The sequence below is a fragment of the Gorilla gorilla genome, chromosome 4 (genome assembly GCF_029281585.2).
Source record: "Gorilla gorilla gorilla isolate KB3781 chromosome 4, NHGRI_mGorGor1-v2.1_pri, whole genome shotgun sequence".
Lineage (NCBI taxonomy): Eukaryota > Metazoa > Chordata > Mammalia > Primates > Hominidae > Gorilla > Gorilla gorilla.
In genome coordinates this window covers 182,539,434-182,565,468 of record NC_073228.2, presented here as the reverse complement: position 1 = coordinate 182,565,468, position 26,035 = coordinate 182,539,434, and the positions used below count along the sequence as shown (strand labels likewise).

The 26,035-nt window shown below is 44.1% G+C and overlaps 1 protein-coding gene across 21 annotated transcripts in view; it reads left to right on the top strand.

Annotated features, from left to right (window-relative positions):
- LOC115933189 (protein FAM153B) overlaps positions 1–26,035 on the top strand; it is a 59,792-nt gene that overhangs the window by 7,967 nt on the left and 25,790 nt on the right. For 15 of the 21 annotated variants that reach the window (XM_063707044.1, XM_063707043.1, XM_063707051.1 and 12 more), the window contains 5 exons: positions 16,642–16,785; positions 18,994–19,052; positions 19,943–19,967; positions 22,774–22,853; positions 23,324–23,348. In XM_063707044.1, coding sequence (XP_063563114.1) covers positions 16,677–16,785; positions 18,994–19,052; positions 19,943–19,967; positions 22,774–22,853; positions 23,324–23,348 — 298 coding nt within the window. In that variant the 5' untranslated portion in view covers positions 16,642–16,676. Of the gene's footprint in view, positions 1–14,372; positions 14,519–16,641; positions 16,786–18,993; positions 19,053–19,918; positions 19,968–22,773; positions 22,854–23,323; positions 23,349–26,035 lie in introns of those variants that run through there. The other 6 variants (XM_063707050.1, XM_063707047.1, XM_063707045.1 and 3 more) reach the window with 4 other exon arrangements.

Sequence of the window (26,035 nt, the reverse complement as noted above, 5' to 3'; positions counted from 1 at the left end):
AGTGATCTTTCCAGTGGTTCTTTCTGTGGGAGGTAAAATGGCAGGTGAATTTGGGCCTTGTTATACGTAGGGCAGAGTATATAGCTACAACTAAGGAAACCACCCAGCACCTTCCCCAGAAGAGTAGTATCCAGAGTAACACATTGAGCTCTCTTGAGCTCTTCTCCACTGGCAGCTGGAAAGTTTTTGCAAGGATCCCTGTTGCTGGTCTGATTCCTATGTTCTGCTGGCTTCTGGTGATAGGGTGTTTTATTCTAAACTGGAAAGTTTTAACTGAAGAGCTAGAGAGGCTGTGTTGTGTTACAACAAAATAAGTGCAGTAGCTCCCCGTTAACTATGGGAGATAACATTCTAAGACACCCCCAGTGAATGCCTGAGACCACAAATAGTACTGAATCACCCACTGGTTTTTCCGACACATACATAACCATGATAATATTTAATGTATAAATTAGGCACAGTAAGAAATGAACAATAAAATAAAAAATTATACTGTAATAAAAGTTACTTGAATGTGGTCTCTTGAAATATATTGCACGGTTCTCACCCTTTTTTTTGGGGTAGGGGGGACGGAGTCTCGCTCTGTCGCCCAGGCTGGAGTGCAATGCTGTGATCTCAGCTCGCTGCAAGCTCTGCCTCCTGGGTTCACACCATTCTGCTGCCTCAGCCTCCGGAGTAGCTGGGACTACAGGCGCCCGCCACAAAGCCCGGCTAATTTTTTTTTTTTTGATTTCTTTAGTAGAGATGGGGTTTCACCGTGTTAGCCAGGATGGTCTTGATCTCCTGACCTCGTGATCTGCCCGCCTCGGCCTCCCAAAGTGCTGGGATGACAGGTGTGAGCCACTGCACCCGGCTGGTTCTCACCCTTTTTCTTGTGATGATGTGAAGTGATACAATGCCCGTGTAATGAGATGAACTGAGGTGAATGACGTGATCCTAGATCGTCAGGCTTTGATGTTGGCGGCGGGGTACAGGAGGAGACCGTGTTGATGACTAACGGGTGGACAGCATGTGCAGTGTGGGTGCGCTGCAGGACGATTCACATCCTGGGCTGGATAGAGGGTGCTGACGGTTTCACTGTGCTTCTCGGAATGGCACACTAAAACTTATGACCTCTTTATTTCTGGAGTTTTCCGTGTATATTTTTGGAATACAGTTGACTATTAGTAACTGTAACCACAGAAATCAAAACTGCAGATGTAAAATCTCTGAATCTTAACTCATTTCTTGGGTACAATTCTTAAAATCCTTAGGATTTCCAAAGTGATTTTTTTTGTATGCTAATGATCGATGGCTGGAAGCCCCTAGGTAGCTTCAGGATGGGAACTGGTCACCATCCTGAAGACATGATTGATTAGAGTGTTGAGATCTTCTGTCTCATTCAGGAGACTCTGGAGAGGAGAGAAGAGCTGAAGGTTGTCAGTCACCAAAGGCCAGTGATTAATCAGTGATGCCAATATAATGAAGCTTTCATCAAGACCCAAAGTGACTGGGCTTGGAGAACTTCCAGATGGCTGAATGCATGGAGGCTCCTACAGGGTGGTGTGTCCTGGGAGGGCATGGAATCTCCGTGCCACCTCCCCCATACTTTGCACTATGCATCTCTTCATCTGTATCTTTTGTAATGTCATTCATAGAAAACTGGTAAATGTGTTTCCCTGAGTACTTTGAGCCACTCTAGCAATTCAATGTAACCCAAAGAGGGAGTCCTGGGAACCCCAATTTGAAGACAGTTGGCCAGAAGTTCTGGAGTTTCAGACCTACGACTGATGTAGGGAGGCAGTTTCATGGGACTGAGCCCTTTACCTGTGCAATCTGATGCTGTCTGCAGACAGAGTGTGAGAATTGACTTAGAGGATGCCCAGTTTGTGTCATCTGCAGAAATGATTGCTTACTTGTTGGTGGAGAAAAACCCTCCACACGTTTTGTCACAGGAGACTTCTTTGTTGATGATTGTTGCTGTGATGTGACAGCAGAGAAAAACAGGTCAAATGTGTCTTTTCCACACATACAGTGGACAAGGGGTACTACTGTATACTCTGTTTGAACTGCCCGTCATGTTTTGGTCCTGAAATCATGCTCTTTGACACTGTTCATTCATCACACCTGTTCTGCTAACAATACCATTTTTAGTCAATCTCATAGGGTTTGGCTAGGATAACTTGTATACTGCGGTTCACTTGTAGATATCAAATTTTATAAATTTATTCTTCTTTGCATTTAATAAATACAAAGTAAGGGAAGTAAGAGTTCTTACTGCATTACTTATCTACTAATAGGTATAATTAATATTAATTCTAATAAGGTCCCGGTTATGCTCCCAAAGGAATGCTTTATAACAAAGCATCAGTCCTATGCTTTAAAAAAAAAAAAAAGAAAAGAAAAAACATGGTCTGAAGTCTGCACACAAGTGTGCATAATTTTTTACGAAGGTAGAGTCTTGCTGTTTCCCAAGCTGGCCTCAAACTTCTGGGTTCCTCAAGTGATCCTCCTGCCTCAGCCTCCCAAGTAGTTGGGAATACAGGCATGTATCACTGTGCCTTCTTATGCTTTTAATATTCTATACAATTATTATTGATTTATAATACAGTATACCTTTTTCTTTAATAGATTCTGGGAGTTCTGATGAATATGCAGTCAGGTAGGATTTTATAGATTTAAAAAATTATGTTCACTAAGGAAATATAGATGGAAGAGATTTATGTCTGTTGAGTGTTATATTCTGGGCTAAACCCCTATTGTGTGCTATGCATTTATCATCCCATAAAGCCATCGCAACATCTGTGTTCTTATAACCTACTGTTTATTACATAGGCAACTGTGGTTTAGAGGTTGATTAATTGGCTCATGATCCCGTAGTTAACAAAGTAGCTGACCCACAGTTAAACCATCAGCCTGTTTGGCTTCCAGATCCCTTATCTTGCTCCTCAGCATAGATTGATAGAAATCTGTGCAGCACTTGGATCAAGGTATACGTCTGAATCAGATTAATTTAGACAGTCAAATCTAGTTATATGTTAACTCTTATTTAAGGTTATTGTTAGAAATGTTGTTAGTCCAAGAGTTTCTCCTCATAAATTTGACAGTTTCAGTGGTAGCCAATATCTTATTTTACCATCAAAGGCTTTAGGGCAAAGTAAAGGTTTGGCCATAGGATTATAATTTTACAAAAGCAAAATTAGACAAGTCTCAGAAATTATTTGACTTCCCAGTTTGGTTTTCCCTTTAGGATAGTATTTCTGCTTACTTCCATAATACTTTTTTTTAGACTTTTTCCTTTTTCCATGACATTTCTATAATCCTGTCTTGATGTTGTAAAACTTTCTTCTCTGCTTTTCTTGGTCTTTCTTTTGTTATATTATTTTTTCAAAATCTGCTGACTATGTATTCCCGGTTTTCTTATAGACAGAATCAAAAGCACATAGAATTACAGAATTTTAAGGAATCATAGGACCAATTAAAATAACCTCTAGTACTTTAACCTGTGTTAAACATTCGGTCAAGTGTTTCTCTAGATAGAGAATGTGAGACTCAAAGAGATCAGGATAGTTTTTTTATATATAGGAAGTGGCAGAAAGGAGATTTCAACTCATTTTAAAGCTCAGTACTTGTCTTTCTTTTTTTTTTTTTAATCCTATTGGCATGTTTTTCTGTTTGTTTTTTGTTTTGTTTTGTTTTTTTGAGACAGTCTCTCTGCTGCCCAGGCTGGAGTGCAGTGGCACAGTCTTGGCTCAATGCAACCTCTGCCGCCCGAGTTCAAGCGATTCTCCTGCCTCAGCCTCCTGAGTAGCTGGGATTACATGCGCTTGCCACTGCACCCGGGTAGTATTTGTATTTGAAGTAGAGGTGGGGTTTCAGCATCTTGGCCACGCTGGCCTTGAACTTCAGACCTCAATCCACTCGTCTCCACCACCCAAAGTGCTGAGATCACAGGCAAGAGCCACGACGCCCGGTTTGGCATGTGTTTTAATAATACAAAGTAGGGCGGGGCACAGTGGCTCACAACTGTAGGTCCTCATTTGCATGAGCTAAGTTTTTCATAGCAATCAAAAGCAAAGCAAGCCCAGGTGTTCGCCATCCTCCTTAACGGCATCAAGCCCAGGGTTTGAGAGCCATTTTCATTGGCCCCAGACGACCTGTTCATACCTGTCTTCATTGTGCCCGGCTCGGGGCTTCAAAGCTGGCTTCATCCAGGCCTGCGCCGGTGTTCACAGTGGCCCTCATCAAAGCAGCCAAGGTGTTCTCTTACCATCCACGCGACAGCCATCCCAGATGTCCATAGCCGTCCTCATCGAGGCCAGCCAGTTTGTTCACACTCGTGCTTATTGGGGCCAGCCACCTTCATAGAGGTCATCTCAGGTATTTAAAGGCATCCTCACTGGGGCCAGCCCATGTGTCCACAGCTGTCCTCAGTGGGCATAGCCCAGGTGTTCATAGTTTTCCTCACTGGACTTAATCCAGGTGTTCCCAGCAATTCACATGGTCCCAGGCCAGGTGTTGACAGGTGTCCTCAATGGGGATGGCCCAGATGTTCACCGTTGTCTTAATTAGGCCAAGTGCAGATGCCCATAGCTGCCTCACAGGGCTCAGCCAAAAGGAACAAGGCTGTTCTCCTGAGCCCACATCAGGTATTTATAGCTTTCCACATTGGGGTCAGCCCAGGTGTTCGTAGCCCTATGTTCTGGGCCCATCCCAGTTATTCCAAGCTGTCCTCTTGGGCCTAGCCCAGGTGTCCACAGCCATCCGCCTTGGTCCCGGCACAGGTGTTCACAGCTATCCTCCTTGGCCCCAGGCCACATGTTCACATGCCATCTCACTGGGCCCAGAGCAGCTATGGAAATTTTTGCTCTTGAAGTTGAGGTCTGTTTTAATTGAGGTTTCTGAGGTTGTATAGCAGTGTGCAGATGCAGGTGACTTGTGCCCCAGCACTGGGCTGCCTGGCTGTGCCCTGGGCTTGTGTGGCCTTCAGTCTGTGCTGGGCTGGAATCTGCTCTAGAGGTTTCCAGATTTCTTTTTACCCTCCACCCCAACAGACCCTCAGGCCTTTCTGTGCTCACTTCCCAAGCTCCCCTTGGACTCTGCTCCGGAGTCCATGTCAGCCCCGCCTGGGACCTTGACTGCCACTTCACCCACATTGCTCCTCTCAGCCTGTGATGACGATATATCCAGACCCCTTTCTGCCCCAGAGCTGCAGTGGGTCTCAGAGGAGCCCAGCTTTACCCCACAGTCTACCCTGGGAAGGTGGAGACACATCTGATACTGTCACTGCAGGGGGTGCCCCATATGGCAGCTGCTCTGCTGGGGCTGCCCTGACCCATCCCCAGCTGTAAGTCCCATGTCACTGGTGTGCACAGGCACTCACCTCTTTAACTTTGTCACGTCCACATTCTTAAGTGTTTGGTGGCACGAGGACCCGGCAGGGCTGAGGGAAGGACCCCTCGAAGCTCAGTTAGTTCTCTATGTCCAGCAAGGATGAGTGTGAGGCCCCGAGCATCGAGCATCGAGCATCGGGAAAGCCACGTCAGGTGTTCCTCCCAAGCAGGTGCCCATTGCAGTGCCTGCCCCTGCCGGAGGGCACTGCCTGAGCTAAATCCCCCGTCTCACCTTCCCAGACCTTCACCTGGTTTCAGGGCTCCTCAGCCACCCGCATATCGCTGAAATGTCAAAGAGCTTGTGAGGAAGCTTCTGGGGCACCTGCCTTCTAGAGGAGGCTGAGGGCAGCTGTGGATGGTTATTTATGGGGATGTTTTTGGCCTGGGCCACAAGCAGGTGGGTAAGTGGCACAGGGATGGCAGCTTAAGGTGCCCCGGCTTCTCTGCGTGGCTGTCACTGAGCAGAGGAGTCCGGGCCTGCCAGCAGGTTCCATCCTAGCTTATTCTCTGTGTGTCCTCAGTTGGGGTACCTACCCTGTCTCTGCTTCAGTTTCCTCCTCTGTGAGACAGTGATCCTAACAGGCCCTACCTCTGACAGTGGTTTTGATGAAGTACGCGACGTGGGTGAAGCACCTGGAGCTGGCCCACTCACAAAGAACGCACCACGGACTCTCAAGGTTAATGTTGAAAAGGGGCTGGGGTGGGGCAAAAGCGGGCAGGCCATTTCAGCTCCAGGTGCCTGGGCTGACAGATTGGATTAAATTAGCATGTGCGTTGCTGAGTGCACAGGGGACAGTTGACCAGGCCAGAGGCACCAGGGTCAAAGCTGGTGATGCCTTGGCCTCATCACCCCAGGCTAGGGCCAGTGCATGATGTAGTCGGCCAGGGGAGGGCTCTGGAGCCCTGCAGCCGAGGGGGCCTGGTGACCCTCACAAGGTCATTCACAGGCCACTAGGATGGCCTGCCCTTTTCCGGCCAGGCCTCACTCTAGGAAAAAAAAATTGGTTGGAACCTCGTTGGCAGTTTCCTTTGCATAGAAGTGGGAATTCGCTGCTAGCGAGGCTGGTGATGAACTCCGCCAAAGCTGGGAAATCTCGTTTGAGCAGGAGCGCCCATTATCTTGGCCAAGCTGCTGCAGCTGGGCTGAGCGGGTGTGGAAGTGTGGGTGGTAGTCGTGTAAGTTCTCCAGCCAAGCCCAAGTTCCTCTGCAGACCTGTGCATGACGGCATATCCAGATGATTCCAACCTCCTGCTGTGGATTCAGTCCCGCTCCATAAGACTTCTCTGCAGTCCCCAGACAGCAACAAGGACCAATAAGCTATCTTTTCTGTGTCTTACCTGAATTCTTGTCCCTGTGAAGCATTAGCAAATTGAAATGTTTGTTTTCTACCAGCATTTGGGGGTATTAGTTTTTTTTATTTAAAAATAATCACAGTAAAGACATCAGGAATAACACACTTGTAGGACATTCACGAGGTACAGAAGAATGCACACCGAAATCTGGACTTGTCTTTTCCTCTTCTGTAGCCTGCCAGCTTCTGCCTCTGGAAGTAACAACTGTTAAGTTTCTGCACATCTTTCCAGATTTATTAATTGAACAATCATATAGCACTGACACCGTGACAAAGCTTTGTCAAAGGACTTTGGCTACCAATGTAAAAGACTCATTGATTTTCATTTACTGTGAACACTTAGGTGGCACCAGGAAGGAAAGCCTTATGCTCATTCCTTTTTATTCTTCCTAACATATTCTGTTTTTAAAAATGTCTTTTCCAGGGGCTGGGCACAGTGGCTCACGCCTGTAATACCAACACTTTGGGAGGCCGAGGCGGGTGGATCACTTGGTCAAGAGATCAACACCATCCTGGATAACACGGTGAAACCCTGTCTCTACTAAAAATACAAAAAATTAGCTGGGCACAGTGGCGGGCGCCTGTAGTTCCAGCTACTCGGGAGGCTGAGGCAGGAGAATGGCGTGAACCTGGGAGGCAGAGGTTGCAGTGAGCCAAGATCGTGCCACTGCACTCCAGCCTGGGCGACAGAGCGAGACTCCATCTCAAAAAAAAAAAAAAAAGTATTTCCCAATTTGGCATTAAGAGATATAAATCTGTGGTCTAGTATTTTTTAATTGAGTTTTCTCACTCTCTCTCATATATGTGTATATATATATGTGCACACCTGCCCAATTTTCTATTCAGTTGTTGACAATTAAAATTCTCCATTTACACAGGTAATATGTGTTCCTTCCCAAATTCTGTTAACCACCCCTTCAATTAGATAATTCCTGAAAAAAATTGCAACATCTATGTTAATGCAGTTTTTTTGTTTTTTTTTATTTTTTATTTTTTTTATTATACTATAAGTTTTACAGTACATGTGCACAACGTGCAGGTTTGTTACATATGTATACATGTGCCATGTTGGTGTGCTGCACCCATTAACTCATCATTTACATTAGGTATATCTCCTAATGCTATCCCTCCCCCCACCCCACAGCAGGCCCTGGTCTGCGATGCTCCCCTTCCTGTGTGCATGTGTTCTCATTGTTCAATTGCCACCTATGAGTGAGAACATGCAGTGTTTGGTTTTTTGTCCTTCCGAGAGTTTGTTGAGAATGATGGTTTCCAGCTTCATCCATGTCCCTACAAAGGACATGAACTCATCATTTTTTATGGCTGCATAGTATTCCACGGTGTATATGTGCCACATTTTCTTAATCCAGCCTATCATTGTTGGACATTTGGGTTGGTTCCAAGTCTTTGCTATTGTGAATAGTGCCACAATAAACATACGTGTGCATGTCTTTATAGCAACATGATTTATAATCCTCTGAGTATATACTCAGTAATGGGATGGCTGGGTCAAATGGTATTTCTAGTTCTAGATCCCTGAGGAATCGCCACTCTCTCTTCCACAATGGTTGAACTAGTTTACAGTCCCACCAACAGTGTAAGTGTTCCTATTTCTCCACCTTCTCTCCAGCACCTGTCGTTTCCTGACTTTTTAAAGATCACCATTCTAACTGGTGTAAGATGGTATCTCACCGTGGTTTTGATTTGCATTTCTCTGATGGCCAGTGATGATGAGCATTTTTTCATGTGTCTGTTGGCTGCATAAATGTCTTCTTTTGAGAAGTGTCTGTTCATATCCTTTGCCTACTTTTTGATGGGATTGTTTGATTTTTTTCTTGTAAATTTGTTTGAGTTCTTTGTAAATTCTGGGTATCAGCCCTTTAGTCAGGTGAGTAGATTGCAAAAATTTTCTCCCATTCTGTAGGTTGCCTGTTCACTCTGATGGTAGTTTTTTTTGCTGTGCAGAAGGAGCTCTTTAGTTCAATTAGATCCCATTTGTCAATTTTGGCTTTTGTTGCCATTGCTTTTGGTGTTTTAGACATGAAGTCCTTGCCCATGCCTATGTCCTGAATGGTATTGCCTAGGTTTTCTTCTAGGGTTTTTATGGTTTTAGGTCTAACATTTAAGTCTTTAATGCATCTTGAATTAATTTTTGTAAAAGGTGTAAGGAAGGGATCCAGTTTCAGCTTTCTACATATGGCTAGCCAGTTTTCCCAGCACCATTTATTATATAGGGAATCCTTTCCCCATTGCTTGTTTTTGTCAGGTTTGTCAAAGATCAGATAGTTGTAGCTATGTGGCATTATTTCTGAGGGCTCTGTTCTGTTCCATTGGTCTATATCTCTGTTTTGGTACCAGTACCATGCTGTTTTGGTTACTGTAGCCTTGTAGTATAGTTTGAAGTCAGGTAGCATGATGCCTCCAGCTTTGTTCTTTTGGCTTAGGATTGACTTGGCAATGTGGGCTCTTTTTTGGTTCCATATGAACTTTAAAGTAGTTTTTTCAATTCAGTGAAGAAAGTCATTGGTAGCTTGATGGGGATGGCATTGAATCTATAAATTACCTTGGGCAGTATGGCCATTTTCACAATATTGATTCTTTCTACCCATGAGCATGGAATGCTCTTCCATTTGTTCGTATCCTCTTTTATTTCATTGAGCAGTGGTTTGTAGTTCTCCTTGAAGAGACCCTTCACATCCCTTGGAAGTTGGATTCCTAGGTATTTTATTCCCTTTGAAGCAACTGTGAATGGGAGTTCACTCATGATTTGGCTCTCTGTTTGTCTGTTATTGGTGTATAAGAATGCCTGTGATTTTTGTACATTGATTTTGAATCCTGAGACTTTGCTGGAGTTACTTATCAGTTTAAGGAGATTTTGGGCTGAGACGATGGGGTTTTCTAGATATACAATCATGTCATTTGCAAACAGGGACAATTTGACTTCCTCTTTTCCTAATTGAATACCCTTTATTTCCTTCTGCCTGATTGCCCTGGCCAGAACTTCCAACACTATGTTGAAGAGGAGTGGTGAGAGAGGGCATCCCTGTCTTGTGCCAGTTTTCAAAGGGAATGCTTCCAGTTTTTGCCCATTCAGTATGATATTGGCTGTGGGTTTGTCATACATAGCTCTTATTATTTTGAGATACGTCCCATCAATAACTAATTTATTGAGAGTTTTTAGCATGAAGGGCTGTTGAATTTTGCCAAAGGCCTTTTCTGCATCTATTGAGATAATCATGTGGTTTTTGTCTTTGGTTCTGTGTATATGCTGGATTACGTTTATTGATTTGTGTATGTTGAACCAGCCTTGCATCCCAGGGATGAAGCCCACTTGATCGTGTTGGATAAGCTTTTTGATGTGCTGCTGGATTTGGTTTGCCAGTATTTTATTGAGGATTTTTGCATCGATGTTCATCAGGGACATGGGTCTAAAATTCTCTTTTTTTGTTGTGTCTCTGCCAGGCTTTGGTATCAGGATGATGCTGGCCTCATAAAATGAGTTAGGGAGGATTCCCTCTTTTTCTATTGATTGGAATAGTTTCAGAAGGAATGGTACCAGCTCCTCCTTGTACCTCTGGTAGAATTCGGCTGTGAATCCGTCTGGTCCTGGACTTTTTTGGTTGGTAAGCTACTGATTATTGCCACAATTTCAGAGCCTGTTGGTCTGTTCAGATATTCAACTTCCTCCTGGTTTGGTCTTGTGAGGTTGTATGTGTCAAGGACTTTATCCATTTCTAGATTTTCTAGTTTATTTGTGTAGCGGTGTTTATAGTATTCTCTGATGGTAGTTTGTATTTCTGTGGGATCGGTGGTGATCTCCCCTTTATCATTTTTTATTGCATCTATTTGATTCTTCTCTCTTTTCTTGTTAGTCTTGCTAGCAGTCTATCAATTTTGTTGATCTTTTCAAAAAACCAGCTCCTGGATTCTTTGATTTTTTGAAGGGCTTTTTGTGTCTCTGTTTCCTTCAGTTCTGCTCTGATCTTAGTTATTTCTTGCCTTCTGCTAGCTTTTGAATATGTTTGCTCTTGCTTCTGTAGTTCTTTGAATTGTGATGTTAGGGTGTTAATTTTAGATCTTTCCTGCTTTCTCTTGTGGGCATTTAGTGCTATAAATTTCCCTCTAACACACTGCTTTAAATGTGTCCCAGAGATTCTGGTATGTTGTGTCTTTGTTCTCGTTGGTTTCAAAGAAGATCTTTATTTCTGCCTTCATTTTGTTATGTAGCCAGTAGTCATTCAGGAGCAGGTTGTTCAGTTTCCATGTAGTTGAGTGGTTTTGAGTGAGTTTCTTAATCCTGAGTTCTAGTTTGATTGCACTGTGGTCTGAGAGACAGTTTGTTATAACTTGTGTTCTTTTACATTTGCTGAGGAGTGCTTTACTTCCAACTATGTGGTCAATTTTGGAATAAGTGCGATGTGGTGCTGAGAAGAACGTATATTCTGTTGATTTGGGGTGGAGAGTTCTGTAGATGTCTATTAGGTCTGCTTGGTGCAGAGCTGAGTTCAATTCCTGGATATCCTTGTTAACTTTCTGTCTCGTGGATCTGTCTAATGTTGACAGTGGGGTGTTATGGTCTCCCATTATTATTGTGTGGGAGTCTAAGTCTCTTTGTAGGTCTCTAAGGACTTGCTTTATGAATCTGGGGGCTCCTGTATTGGGTGCATATATATTTAGGTTAGTTAGCTGTTCCTGTTGAATTGATCCCTTTACCATTATGTAATGGCCTTCTTTGTCTATTTTGATCTTTGTTGGTTTAAAGTCTGTTTTATCAGAGATTAGGATTGCAACCCCTCCCTTTTTTTGTTTTCCATTTGCTTGGTAGATCTTCCTCCATCCCTTTATTCTGAGCCTATGTGTGTCTCTGCGCGTGAGATGGGTTTCCTGAATATAGCACACTGATGGGTCTTGACTCTTTATCCAATTTGCCAGTCTGTGTCTTTTAATTGGAGCATTTAGCCCATTTACATTTAAGGTTAATATTGTTATGTGTGAATTTGATCCTGTCATTATGATGTTAGCTGGTTATTTTGCTCGTTAGTTGACGCAGTTTCTTCCTAGCCTTGATGGTCTTTACAATTTGGCATGGTTTTGCAGTGGCTGGTACCGGTTGTTCCTTTCCATGTTTAGTGCTTCGTTCAGGAGCTCTTGTAGGGCAGGCCTGGTGGTGACAAAATCTCTCAGCATTTGCTTGTCTGTAAAGGATTTTATTTCTCCTTCACTTATGAAGCTTAGTTTGGCTGGCTATGAAATTCTGGGTTGAAAATTCTTGTCTTTAAGAATGTTGAATATTGGCCCCCACTCTCTTCTGGCTTGTAGAGTTTATGCCGAGAGATCAGCTGTTAGTCTGATGGGCTTCCCTTTGTGGGTAACCCGACCTTTCTCTCTGGCTGCCCTTAACATTTTTGCCTTCATTTCAGCTTTGGCGAATCTGACAATTATGTGTCTTGGAGTTGCTCTTCTCGAGGAGTATCTTTGTGGCATTCTCTGTATTTCCTGAATTTGAATGTTGTCCTGCCTTGCTAGATTGGGGAAGTTCTCCTGGATAATATCCTGCAGAGTGTTTTCCAACTTGGTTCCATTCTCCACGTCACTTTCAGGTACACCAATCAGACATAGATTTGGTCTTTTCACATAGTCCCATATTTCTTGGAGGCTTTGTTTGCTTCTTTTTATTCTTTTTTCTCTAAACTTCTCTTCTCGCTTCATTTCATTCATTTGATCTTCCATCACTGATACCCTTTCTTCCAGTTGATCGAATCGGCTACTGAGGCTTGTGCATTTGTCACATAGTTCTCATGCCATGGTTTTCAGCTCCATCAGGTCATTTAAGGACTTCTCTGCATTGGTTATTCTAGTTAGCCATTCATTTAATCTTTTTTCAAGGTTTTTAACTTCTTTGCCATTGGTTTGAACTTCCTCCTTTAGCTCGGAGAAGTTTGATCATCTGAATCCTTCTTCTCTACTTGTCATAGTCATCCTCCATCCAGCTTTGTCCCGTTACTGGTGAGGAGCTGCAATCCTTTGGAGGAGGAGAGGCACTCTGATTTTTAGAATTTTGAGTTTTTCTGCTCTGTTTTTCCCCATCTTTGTGGTTTTATCTACCCTTGGTCTTTGATGATGGTGACATACAGATGGGGTTTTGGTGTGGATGTCCTTTCTCTGTTTGTTAGTTATCCTTCTAACAGCCAGGACCCTCAGCTACAGGTCTGTCGGAGTTTGCTGGAGGTCCACTCCGGACCTTGTTTGCCTGGGTGTCAGCAGTGGAGGCTGCAGAACAGTGAATATTGAGGAACAGCAAATGATGCTGCCTGATTGTTCCTCTGGAATTTTTGTCTCAGAGGAGTAGCCGGCCATGTGAGGTGTCAGTCTGCCCCTACTGGGTGGTGCCTCCCAGTTAGGCTACTTGGGGGTCAGGGACCCACTTGAGGAGGCAGTCTGTCCGTTCTCAGATCTCAAACTGTGTGCTGGGAGAACCACTACTCTCTTCAAAGCTGTCAGACAGGGACATTTAAGTCTGCAGAGGTTTCTGCTGCCTTTTGTTTGGCTATGCCCTGCCCCCAGAGGTGGAGTCTACAGAGGCAGGCAGGCCTCCTTGAGCTGCGGTGGGCTCCACCCAGTTAGAGCTTCCCAGCCACTTTGTTTACCTACTGAAGCCTGGGCAATGGCAGGCGCCCCTCCCCCAGCCTCGCTGCAGCCTTGCAGTTTGATCTCAGACTGCTGTGCTGGCAATGAGTGAGGCTCCATGGGCGTAGGACCCTCCGAGCCATGTGCAGGATATAATCTCCTGGTGTGCCGTTGGCTAAGACCATTGGAAAAGCGCAGTATTAGGGTGGGAGTGACCTGATTTTCCAGGTGCCGTCTGTCATCCCTTTCCTTGGCTTAGGGGAGGGAATTCCCTGACCCTTTGCACTTCCTGGGTGAGGCAATGCCTTGCCCTGCTTCGGCTCACACTCGGTGCGCTACACCCACTGTCCTGCACCCACTGTCCGACAATCCCCAATGAGATGAACCTGGTACCTCAGTTGGAAATGCAGAAATCATTCGTATTCTGCATCGCTCACGCTGGGAGCTGCAGACTGGAGCTGTTCCTATTCGGCCATCTTGGCTCCACCCCCCTATTAATGCAGTTTTTGTGCCTCATTAATGACCCATTTGATTTAATAGTTCTTAAAACTTGTGATGAATCAACAGTGATGGAAAGTTGTACTGAATCATATCTTTTTTTATTACTATGAATTATATTGTTAGAGATTGGCTTTAAAATTGAAGTTACACTAATGCATTTTAAATGTAATTTGGAGCTAGTTTAGAATTGTTGAAGCTAGGACTCTCTGGTGACTCAGGAATAGTAGAAACTGGTGGGGAAGGCATTTCACATCAAGCCTGGAATCTCCCTTTATTCTCAATGTATTAACTTTTCTTATCTTTACCCTGAAATTTTCACTATCAAATATATTTGAGAGGCAAATCTTTTTCCTCCTTTAATGTTTGTTTCATACACATAGAATAATACTGTGTGTCTGAGATTCAGTTTTTGAAATGAAACATGGAGTCTAAGTGACCCCTTGTCGATGTGACAACGGACTGGTCTAGATCACAGCAGTTGGGTCCCATATTGTGACATGGATGCTTGCGAAAATTCTACTGTGACCTGTTGCTGAGGTGATCTGATGATATAGGTCTTGCCTTTCATTTTAACTGCCATTCTGGCAACTGAACGTTGGCAGTAAACGCAGCTTAGTTGTCTCAGAGGACTCACAATGGGATGTGTTTATAGTTGTTTTCTCGAAGGTATGTATGTTCATTTCCATCTTCTGACTGCAATTTCTTCAGATGAGCCAGTTTTCCTGTACGTTAAATGTCATTCTGATTTTTTTTTATTTCCCCAGCTCCTATTTGTCTACAGATTTATAAATATGTTTCAGAGTTTTATTACTCAATTTGTGTTTTTTTATTCTTCTATCAAGATTTTTGCCTCAAATACTTTTCTCTAGAAAATACACTGTTTCCAATGCCAATTTTTTTTTTTTTTTTTTTTTTGGAAGAGTCTTGCTCTGTTGCCTAGGCTAGAATGCAGTGGTGTGATAATGGCTCACAGCAACCTCCACCTCCCAGGTTTAAGCAATTCTCCTGCCTCAGCCTCCTGAGTAGCTGGGATTACAGGCATCCGCCACCACGCCTGGCTAGTTTTCGTATGTTTAGTAGAGACAGGGTTTTACCATGTTGGCAAGGGAGGTCTTGAACTCCTGACCTCCTGATCCACCTTCCTTGGCCTCCCAAAGTGATGGGATTACAGGCATGAGCCACAGTGCCTGGACTTTTCTTTTTTTTTTTTTTTTTTTTTTTTTGGCAGAGTCTCATTCTGTCACCCAGGCTGGAGTGCAGTGGCACAATCTCAGCTCTTTGCAACCTCTGCATCCCAGGTTCAAGCAATTCTCCTGCCTCAGCCTCCCAAGTAGCTGGGACTACGGGTGCCTGCCACCATGCCTGGCTAATTTTTGTATTTTTAGTAGAGACAGGGTTTCACCATATTGACCGGGCTGGTCTTGAACTCCTGACCTTGTGATCTGCCCACCTTGGCCTCCCAAAGTGCTGGGATACAGGTGGGAGCCACCACACCCAGCCTCCCCCGCCACACACACACTTTCATAGACTAGATACAGAATAAACTGCTGAAAAATCCACTGGGGGGCCACATTTTCAGTTAATTGCCATTAATTGCTTCTTCAGAATGGTTCAGTTGAAGGGAAGTTTATTCTTGGCACAGCCATCAAGTGGTAGTTAGTTTGGAATGTCCTAAGTTCCGAACTACCTTGGGTGCCAAGCAGAACTTGGTCCCTTGCTGTGGTCAGTTGGTCATGGAGGGGTGCTCACTGCCAGACAGCTGACAATACAGGGCAATGGGTAGGATGACCAGACATTTGAATTTGTTCCTCAGAGAGGCTTCGTTTGCAGGAAAGTGCCATATTTTAGCCCAGGAGTTAAAACCTAGAGACAGGAGTTTTGTTTCGTTAAATGATTTGGCTTTTTTCTGGACTCAGCACCTCTTCCAAATACATCAACCTTCCTGAAGAGCCCTTGGTGCAGGAGGATTGAGAAAGGGAGTGGAAAGAGCTCCAGGTTCAGGGTCCAGGCCATGATTTAGAGGCCTCAGGTATTCAGGGATCTCTGTCCCCAGAAAACCAACCAAATTCTCGTCCCAGATCTATCATTCGTCAGTGTTGCGACCCTAGGCAGGTCGCTTCAAATCTCTTCATTTCACTTCCCTGAACCGTCAACTCTGAGTGGCAGCCCCTGCTCTGCCCATCTCTCTGGGCCGATGTGGGCATCACAGGAAATTCAAACAAAAACTTTTCACGAGTTCTAAAGCATGAGACCCATGTCAAGAATGAAAAGAATTTTAGCCTCCACTGCCCTGGAGTCCCCCAAGTGGCTTCTCTATTAACCACTACCAAGGGCCTGGCTTATTCTTCCAGACATGAAATAATTGAACACTTTATGGCACTTAGGAAGCACCCGTTTTAAGGCTTTAGGTCCATTTAACTATTCTTACCCTTTTAACATAACGTAGGCCGTTAGGAGGCACAGAGGGATCTATAGAACTTCCTCAGGTTCTAGCAGCTTCTCAGAAGTCCCTGAGCTCAGATCCTATGCTCCGGACCCTATGCTCTGGGTCACTCCAATCTACTACCTTTCTGTAATGTCTCATCTCAATACAGGCATTTGCCTGCACACTTATACGTGCAACCCACAGTGCAAGTCTTTCTGAAGCCCAACTCAGATTCAGAGGGTTTTGCTCTGCAGATGATGAACAATGGAATCAAACATTTAAGCTGTGAATAAATAATTAGTCATTTCTCTGATCTTTTGCGGCAAGACACCAACACCTGTCTTTATTTTAATTCATTTCCCAGTGTGTTGTGACGAGGATGAAATAGTGTATCCTAGGATGCCGGGGGAATCCACCGTCTGCCACCGCGAGCGTGAGAAGAAAATCACCTATCACTGGCATCACTGGCATCCCGGCCATATATACCCTAGAGTTGAATCAATGGAAGGTGTTGTGGAAATTCAGTCATTCAGTTCATTCATGATATGATTTCTAGATTCTTCAGTGTCTCATATTTCAGACAATTATAAAATTGCGATGCTATATTCTTTATTTCATGTGTGCATATTTAAATGTGTTAAGTCAATCACTAGTGCTACAACCAGAGGAGTAAAGGTGTATTTCCATTCCAGATTTGGGTTTACTTTTAATAGTAAATAACATCTCAGTGCAAATTGTAGACATTTTGCTGATTGTTAAAACATTAATTAAAAAGGATCTTTTTCTGAGACAGTGTTGCCAGGTTTGTAAAGTAATGGACATCACTTCAAACTGTTTGGAAGTAACCGAAAAATGGAGGAAGTGGCAACAAAAATTTCCATAAACCCACCTTCCTCAGTGTTTTTTGGTGATCCCGTCTTTGTGAGTGTGATAACGCTCGTAACAATGACTGAGCCGATAGTGATACATTCTTACGAACAGAAGTCCAAGGTTAGCATCAGTGACTGAGCCAATAGTGATACATTCTTATGAACAGAAATCTAGGGTTAGCATCAAGGTTCACTCTGTGTTGTCCAGCCTATGGGTTTTGACAAACTGACAATGTCTTTTGTCACCCTGACGGAATAATTTCACATCCTAAACATGACCTGAGCTGCATCTACTAATTCCTCTCCTTTTCTGAGGATTCCTGACAACTATGGATGATTTTACTGCCTCTATAGGTTTCCTTTTCCAGAATTTTACAGAGTTGGAATCATAGAGTATGTAGCTACGTATAACTAATTTATTTTACTTAGCAATATACATGTAAGATCTTTTGTATCGTTTTGAAGCTTAACAGCTTAATAATTCTTATCAGTGAACAATAGTCCATTGGTTTCATCAAACAGGGTTAGTTGGTTCACTCACTGCCTGAAGACCATCTCAGCTGCTTCCAATTTGGGTAATTATGAATAAAGCTGCCCACATTCTTGTGCAGATTTTAAGATGAACATAATTTTCTAATTTAGCTGGGTAAATATGTAGAATTTTGATCACTTGCTGGTAAGACTATGTCTTCCATTGTGTTAGGTAGAATTCACCAGTACAATTATGTGGGCATTTTTTTTTTAAAGTTATTACTTCCTGATTAAATTCTATAATGATAGAGGCCTACTCAGATTATCTATCTCTCCTTTGGGTGGTTATGGTAGTTTCTCCCTTTGAAGGCATTTGTCCATTTCATCTAAGCTAGGAAATTTGTGGGTGTAGACACTTGAATCTGACAAGTTGCCTGCTTGGTTCTCATCAAAGGCTACTGTGCTTCCTGTCATTCCTACTCTCAAACTTTTCAACAGACTTTCACTCCTGCACTTAAAAAATTGCAGGCATAGATTTGTTGAAAGTATTGTTATTATTTTCTTAATGATCATGGGATCAGCAAGGATAATTCCTCTTCTATTCATATTGTTTGTACGTCGTGTCTTCTGTATTTTCTTTGTGATTAGCCTGGCTGGAGGTTTACCAATTCTATTGATCTTTTCTAAGAAGCAGCTTTTGGTTTTGTTGAGTTTCTTTATTTTATTATTTCTATTACATTGATTTCTGCAAATATTGTTATATTTTGGGGGAGGAGGGTTGCCTGGTTTACATTACACTATACTTTTTTCTCTAGTTTCCTAAGGTGGAAAGTAAGACATCTGGATTTGGATTACATTTAGTTTACTGCACAGAATTGTGAATGGCACTGGTGCCCCTGAAGTGTGCACTTGATTATTAAAATAATAAATACGATGTATTTTGGCCACAATACTGATTTTAAAGCCAATTAAGTGGATGATAAGTACAGGAGGAGCATATGTAGATCAAGGAAAGATAAATGACATTATAACATTTCAACAACAAAAGAAATTTACCAGGCCTCGAAATGCACAAGGGGGTGATGGGACACTGTCACGAAATCAGCAGTGCATTTGTGTGCCACCCTGTGTGAACTCTGCCTTTTTCGCAGTGGTGTGGGGGCTTAGCCAGAGAACCAGGTCCTGACTTCTGTGGCTTTCCTGATGGTCTCATTTGCCTTCCCTCATCACCCAGGAGGGTGTCCCAGTGGCAGCCAAGTTTCTACCCTTAACCCATCTCCTTTACACACGCCAGCCCCCTGTCCTTAGCATCCAAGGTTGCCTAAGGGATTCCTTCAGTGGAACCAACATGATGACAGTTACTCTGTGTTTCCTAGATTACGATGAGGACCTGGTGCAGGAAGCTTCATCTGAAGATGTCCTGGGCGTTCATACGGTAAGTTCTTCTTTATGTTTCTGAGATGGAAATTTTGTTGCTCTTGGCTCTTTTTTATTTTATTTGAATTGAGATATGAAAATCTTACCATGTACATTATACATGACTTACAGAATATTTTGGTGGGAAAATGTGAGGGTCATTACCAGGTAAGAAATGATCTCAGATGGCATTCTTAGATGACACCTTCAGTTATGAACTGTATAGCAGAAAGAATTTTTTTAGGGGAAAAGCTTTCTTCTTACAACATTGTGACTATACAACCAAAACAATCTTGAAAGTCTTGCATAAAAATCTTGTGCCTTTCCAGAAGTGTCTTCGAGGCTTTAGGACCATTGCCTCAACCACTGTCTCCCATCTGCTTTTCTAATGTCACCAAGTAAAGAAAAGACTTGTATGGTGAAACCCCATCTCTACTAAAAATACAAAAATTAGCTGGGCATGCTGACCGGCTACTGTAATCTCAGCTACTGGGGAGGCTAAGGGAGCAGGATCGCTTGAGGCCAGGAGGCGGATGTTGCAGTGAGCCATGATCATGACACTGTACTCCAGCCTGGGTGACAGAGTGAAATTCCAGCAAAGAAAGGGAGAGAGGAAGGGAGAGAGGGAGTAGGGGAGAGAGAGAGAGAGAGAGAGAGAGAGAGAGAGAGAGGCAGGAAGGAAGGAAGAAGGGAAGGGAAGAAGGAAGAGAAAGAAGGAAGGGAAAGTAAGAAGGAAGGAAAGAGAAAAAGAGAAAGAAAGAAAAAGAAAGAAAAGAAAGGAAAGAAAGAAAGAGAAAGAAAAAGAAAGAAAGAGAAAGGAAGGAAGGGAGGGAGGGAAAAGGAAAACCTGTGCACACAGGACACAGCATGGTCTGACCCTTGTAGTGTTTTGTTTTTCTCTAAATGCAGGTGGACAAAGACACAGAGAGAGACAGTACGTATTCTGGAATCACCCCTATGCTGAGGAAAAATTCTAGTGTTGACAAAGGTGACACTTTCTTGCCTCATTTTTTCTGGAGAGCCACTCTGGTTTGAACTTCCTGCCAGAAATGTGGCTCAAGCACTTTTGTCTTGACGAGTGAAGAACCTGGTCAAGAAATGTGACCGTTGACTCTGGTGCTTGGAAGGAACAGGGTCATTTGGATAGAAGAGGGTGTTGTGAATCAGAGTTGGGAGGTATGGAGGAATGAGTCAATGTGGAATGATTGTGAATGTCTCTGCGAGTTTGTGTGCTTTTCCCCAGAAAATACATTCCCATATGCAAAGCACAACACAAAGACTGATATTCTAGAAACAAAATTTGATCACTACTGCATTTTTGCAAAAAATCAACCCATTCATTCCTCACCACAGCTGTAGCTGAAGGTAAGTTTAATATCCCAAGTCCTCACATGGAGATGATGTAGAGATGAATTTTTCAGGCTTTTGGTCTCCTAAATGGAAATGGCATAGATGAACTCGGGAATGGGTGGAAGGGTGATGCTGTGGGCTACTAGTCTGAAGTTATAACATGGCCCTGGTGTAACTTGTCACCATGTCAGAGAGTCCTTAGCATCTATGTGTATGTGGAAGTATGTTGGCCTATAAAGATCTCCAGCACTGTATACCACAATAGAATGGTCTCAATGGTCAGCTGACCCAGAGTTTGAGTAGGTTCATTGTACAGTGAACTTGGGTGCGGTCGTTAATATGAAACATACAGAGGGAGCTGCCAGGCCATTGGTCTTAAGTGATGGGGTATTCCTCAGTTCCCGGTCAAGGGCAGAGAACATTCAGAGATATATTCTATTATATTTAATGAGATCATCACCAGAAACGTTAGAAATGCTCCAATTCAGTAGCACACATACCCAAGACACAGCACCCAACAAGATCTCACAGAGCCAATTGGCTGTTAGCCTGGTGCCCATCTCGTCTGCTGGAATCTCTGCACAGCTGGGTAACAGAGGGTCAGCGCCTCCACCTGCTGTCACCTATGAAGGGCTGTCCCATTCCTGGAGCCAGTGTGAGTATGAGCAACAGCGGGCCCCATGACACACACACACTGTGTTAAAAGAAAGAGCGGAAGGACAAATATCACAGGCCAAGTAGAGGTCATCTTTAAATGGTAGGATAATTGAGTATTTTCAAATCTTGGTTTAGTCTTCTTTGAAACAAAAGGTTAGTGAATATGTAGAATATTTTGGCTAGAATTATATCACCTCTTTGAAGAAAGGTTGCTTTTTACCTCGTACAAAATGTTCTGGCTGGAGACGGTGGCTCATGCCTGTAATCCCAGTGCTTTGGGAGGCCAAGGAGGGCGGATCATCTAAGGTCAGGAGTTCAAGACCAGCCTGATCAACATGGAGAAACCCCATCTCTACTAAAAATACAAAATTAGCTGGGCATGGGAGCACATGTCTCTAATACCAGCTACTCAGGAAGCACATGTCTGTAATACCAGCTACTCAGGGAGCACATGTCTGTAATACCAGCTACTCAGCTACCCATTCATCGTCCACCACAGCTGTACCTGCAGATAAGTTTAATATCCGCAGTCCTCAGATGGACATGCTGCAGAGCTGAATTTCCCAAGCTCTTGGTCTTTTAAATGGAAGAGGCACATGTGAACTCGGGAATGAGTGGAAGGTTAATGCCATGGGCTACTACACTGAATTTGTCACAAAGCCCTGGTATAATTTCTTGCTAGGCCAAGTTATTCCAGCACTTCTGTGTGCATGTGGGAGAATGAAAACCTATTCAGATCCCAAACACTATCATTATCGGATGGTGTCAATGGTCAGCTAACCCAGGGTTTGTTTGAGTAGGTACATTGCACAGTGGGCTTTAGTGTGATCATTAATGTAAAACACACAGAGTCCTCAGGCTTTTGGTCTACAGCATTGAGGTCATTCCTCAGCTCCTGTTCAAAAGCAGACAATAATCAGTGCCATACGCTATTGTATTTAAGGAGATAATCACCGCAAGTCTTAGAAATTCAGTGGAAACCAATCCCAACACATAGCATCCAATAAAATCTCAAGACTCAACTTGGGTGTTAGCCTGGCACCCATTTTCCCTGCTGGAATCTCCTGCACGGCTGGGTTGGAGAGGGTCGGTGCCCACCCCTTGCCCCGCCTCGCTGCTCCCCATGACAGACTGTCTCTGTGCTGGAGTCAGTGTGAGCATGAGCAGCAGTGAACTCCATGGTGCACACACATGGTGTTGAAAAGGAAGAGCGGAAGAACAAATATCACATGCTAAGTAGGGGTCATCGTTAAATGGTAGGATAATAGAGTATTTTCAAATCTCGGTTTATTTGCCTTGTAACAGAAAGTTAGTAATAAAATCTTCTGGCTAGAATTAAATCTCCTATTTTAAGAAAGGTTGCTTCTTGTTTAGTACAAAATCTTCTAGAAGGGATGATAAACAGATCAGCAGCACATGTGGATTCTGAGGAGGAAATGACTTTGGCAGGGATCAATAAGAGGGCAAGTTAGCTCAGTTCACATTAGGAAGGAGGAGCCCTAAGAGGCTGCCAGGGACACACAGCCTGCACTGCGAGGTGGGCAATGTTTGAGATTGGCTATTATATGTTTATGAGGCGGCCTGGAGCTAGGAAGCCAAAGGCCCTGATTCCCTTTCTTCCTGCATCTCTCCTGTGCCTGCTACCCTCCTCCCAAACCCACCTCAAGCAGTGTTACTGAATTGTTCATGAGCACCACCACCAAGGTGCTGACGGTCACTCTGTATCCTCCTAGTTGAGATGAAACGGCAACTACGGCGACTACGGGAGCTCCACCTATACAGCATATGGAAGAAGTACCAAGAGGCGATGAAGGTCAGGCCACCTGGATTTGTCTGAGAAAAAACTGTTGCTTTCTTAGCTTTATCTTATTTGGATTAAATTAAGATATGAGAACCTGACAATATGTATCTTAGTTACACAGTGTCCTTGGGGGGAAATGGTAAGTGAGAGTCTGTCCCCACTGAGGCTTGATTTAAGACAGTGGGAGAAAATGACAGCATCAGTCACACATTGTGGGGCAGGGAGCTTTTGCCTTACTAATTTTGTTCTTTCTTTGGAGCAAAATCAGTTACTTGCCAACCAACATGGACTTGAGAGGAAATATCCTCTGAGAAAAATGTGTGTCTTTAGTATGAGTTGATTTGCTCTGTTCTTCTTTGGGGTTCCTTTGAACACTGGTTTTTCCATCTTGTTTTCTAATGTCACTAAGTGAAGAAAAGTCCTGTGCTCACAGGACACAGCATGGTCTGATGCTCATAGCAATTTATTTTCTGTCATTACAGACATCCTTGGGAGTTCCACAATGTGGTACGTATTGGGGAACCCCTCTCATACTGATGAGTAATCCAGATGTTGAGGAATGTGGCCCTGTCTCACTGGCTTTCCTGTAGACGGGCAGCCTGAGCTGAGCTTCATGTTGTGAATGAGGACCTAGACTGTGATGGGAGAAATGGTTTTTCTAGATAAGAAACAGTGGCCATATTCTGCAGTCCCCGGGAGCAACTGTGTTCTCTGAAGGTGGGGTGGGATCCCGTGCAAGGGGCCTGCTCATGTCTTTTGTGAATTCATGTGGTGCCGTGGTCAGTGTGTCTGGGGGCGTGTGTGTGGGTTTCCGCACTACATATCCCCGGATTTTCTAGCGTCCACATTCTCAACAGAGATTTCCGTCACCATTGCAGTCCTGTTGCAGGCACAAAAAAAGATTAACTTGTAAGCTTCCAATGTTTGCAGTTTATTTCATGCACAGGGCACTTTAATAAACCTAAAAGAAATCCTGTCAACACAAAGGCAAATTCTTACTGCGCACCCATAGAACAGGACTGTGTCAGGATCTCTGCTGATTTTATTTTTTCATTCGGAATTCCCTGCTATACTTTATTTTCTAATAAACCTCACCTCTTCACAGGCCTTTCTATTTCCTCTGCCACTGGAGTGGTCATGACACCTCACTCTAGCCCCTTCCCTCCTTTACAAGCCTTTTATCTACCAAAGCCCTCAGAATTGACCCTCCACCACCCATCTTGAGCAGGGAGAGTGGGGCAGGGCTTCTTCCTGTGCATTTAGACCCTGGAGCAGCCTCATGCTACAGCGAGTTCTGCTGGGAAACTGAGAAGAGAGGAGCCTGCAGGTGGGGTTGGGGTGAAATCACCCCAACTTTCTCCATTGAGGCCTCATATTGACCATAAGATAATGGGGCCCAGAATGGATAATTCCAGGGTCATATAGAGTTTCAGCCTTGTATCCCTCAGCCTAGTCATGGTTTCTGTGTGCTCGGCTCAGAAACTACAACATGAAAAGAAAACCAAGGGGTTTGCCCTAGGGTCTGAGAGGCAGGGTGAGCACTTGCCTTCCTAGCATGATGGAGGGTGGCTCATGCACTGCAGGTGGGAAAGCAAACTCGACTGTGGTACTGCAGAGGCTCCACGATGTCCCCATTCAACCGACTGTTGGCAAAGGTGCTTGTTTGTTTCTGAAGGCTGTTGCAAAAAAACAACAACAACAAAAAACAAGTGAACGCAGTTGGTTTCGGTGAATAGGAATACAAACTCAGCCAAATTTAGCTTGAGTTTTTTCTTGGAGTATGCATTTGGTGGAAACTTATTGTGTATAAATCAAATTTGATTGCTGTGTAGGTGTCATTACTTATCCCACATTGTAAAACAATCAGGCTGGTGTGATTTTAAAATGTCCGTCACTAACCTCAGAAACTGTCTCCTCATAACCCGATTCCCCTAGTCATCTTTAATCTCTAGAATATAGTTTTCTGTGGTACTCAGGGGGCTTTCTGCTGTGAGGGATTAAAGGTACAAATCAATGTTACCAACATTGGGGCTGTAAAAATTCATAGACAGCTGCCCGTTGGGCTCTATGTGAGAGAGAGCAGGCTACAGCCTTGGCCTGGGCCTGCAGAGGAACATGATTTGGAGGAGCAGAAGGAAGGCATGAGGGCAGCAAAGCCACGAGGGAAGCCAAGGTGCAACATCAGGAGAGTCAGTTCTACATCACCTGGGCACGGCCGGAATGTTCAAGCCTCATCTGAAGGAGGAGTTGAGCTCCAACTTCACAGCTGGCCTGAACATTGGCCATCTTCCCAAAAGCCTGGACAGAGGAGCTACTTTCTTGTTTCTTGTCTTCTCCATCTCCCTGTGTGTTGACAGCAATGGCACCACCAGAAATTAGTGAGAGACAGAGAACAGGAGTGAGTTCCTGAAATGTTCAACTTAGCCCAGAGAGGACATGATCATTAGGGATGGACTTCAGGGTCAGGCCAGACACAGAGTAGTTGCCAGGCTTGATCACCCTGTGGCTGGGACAAAGATCAGCTTCTGGGAGTCGCTGGACAGGTGGTCCTTGTGTAGCTACTATTGGCCAAGAGTGTCCTGGCCCAGAGTTCCGTTTTACTGGAGGGAGCCTCAGCTCCCAGGCAGGGCAGCTGCCCAAAGCTAGTGTCGGAGGAGGCGAGGAGGGGACCTTGCTCTAAGGCAGGCTGAACTCAACAAAGGGAGAGGGGCTGCCCTGGAGTTTAGGTGGTCCTTGCAACCCTCCCGTGTGATCCATAAGAGATCAGTTTCTCTGAGACAGCCTTGCAATCATCAGTCCCAAAGTCTGTAGTCTCCTACTCACAGGTGGAGGAATCCTGGCCATGGCTGGTCACTGGGAGGGCAGGGACTGTGTCCTCCTCCTTCTTTCTCATCCCAGAGCTCAGCTCTGGGAAGCCCATCTTGGGCCCCAGTGATGTTCCGATGCCTGCATTCCTGTTCTGAGATCTAGCACAAGTGTGCAAAAACTTTCTGCTCATTTTCTATAGTCTCCGGGTTCCCACACTTACCCAGTTACCTGCGTGGGTTGTAATCCAGGGTCAGGGAGAAGAGGGTGGGCTCCTCAAACAGTGAGGTTTTCTCTTCTCTGCCCCTGCGGTTCTGGTCTGTCTGTTCCTGAAGTGTGCACTGAATGATTACAATAATAAATTTTGTATATGTTTTACCACAACAATG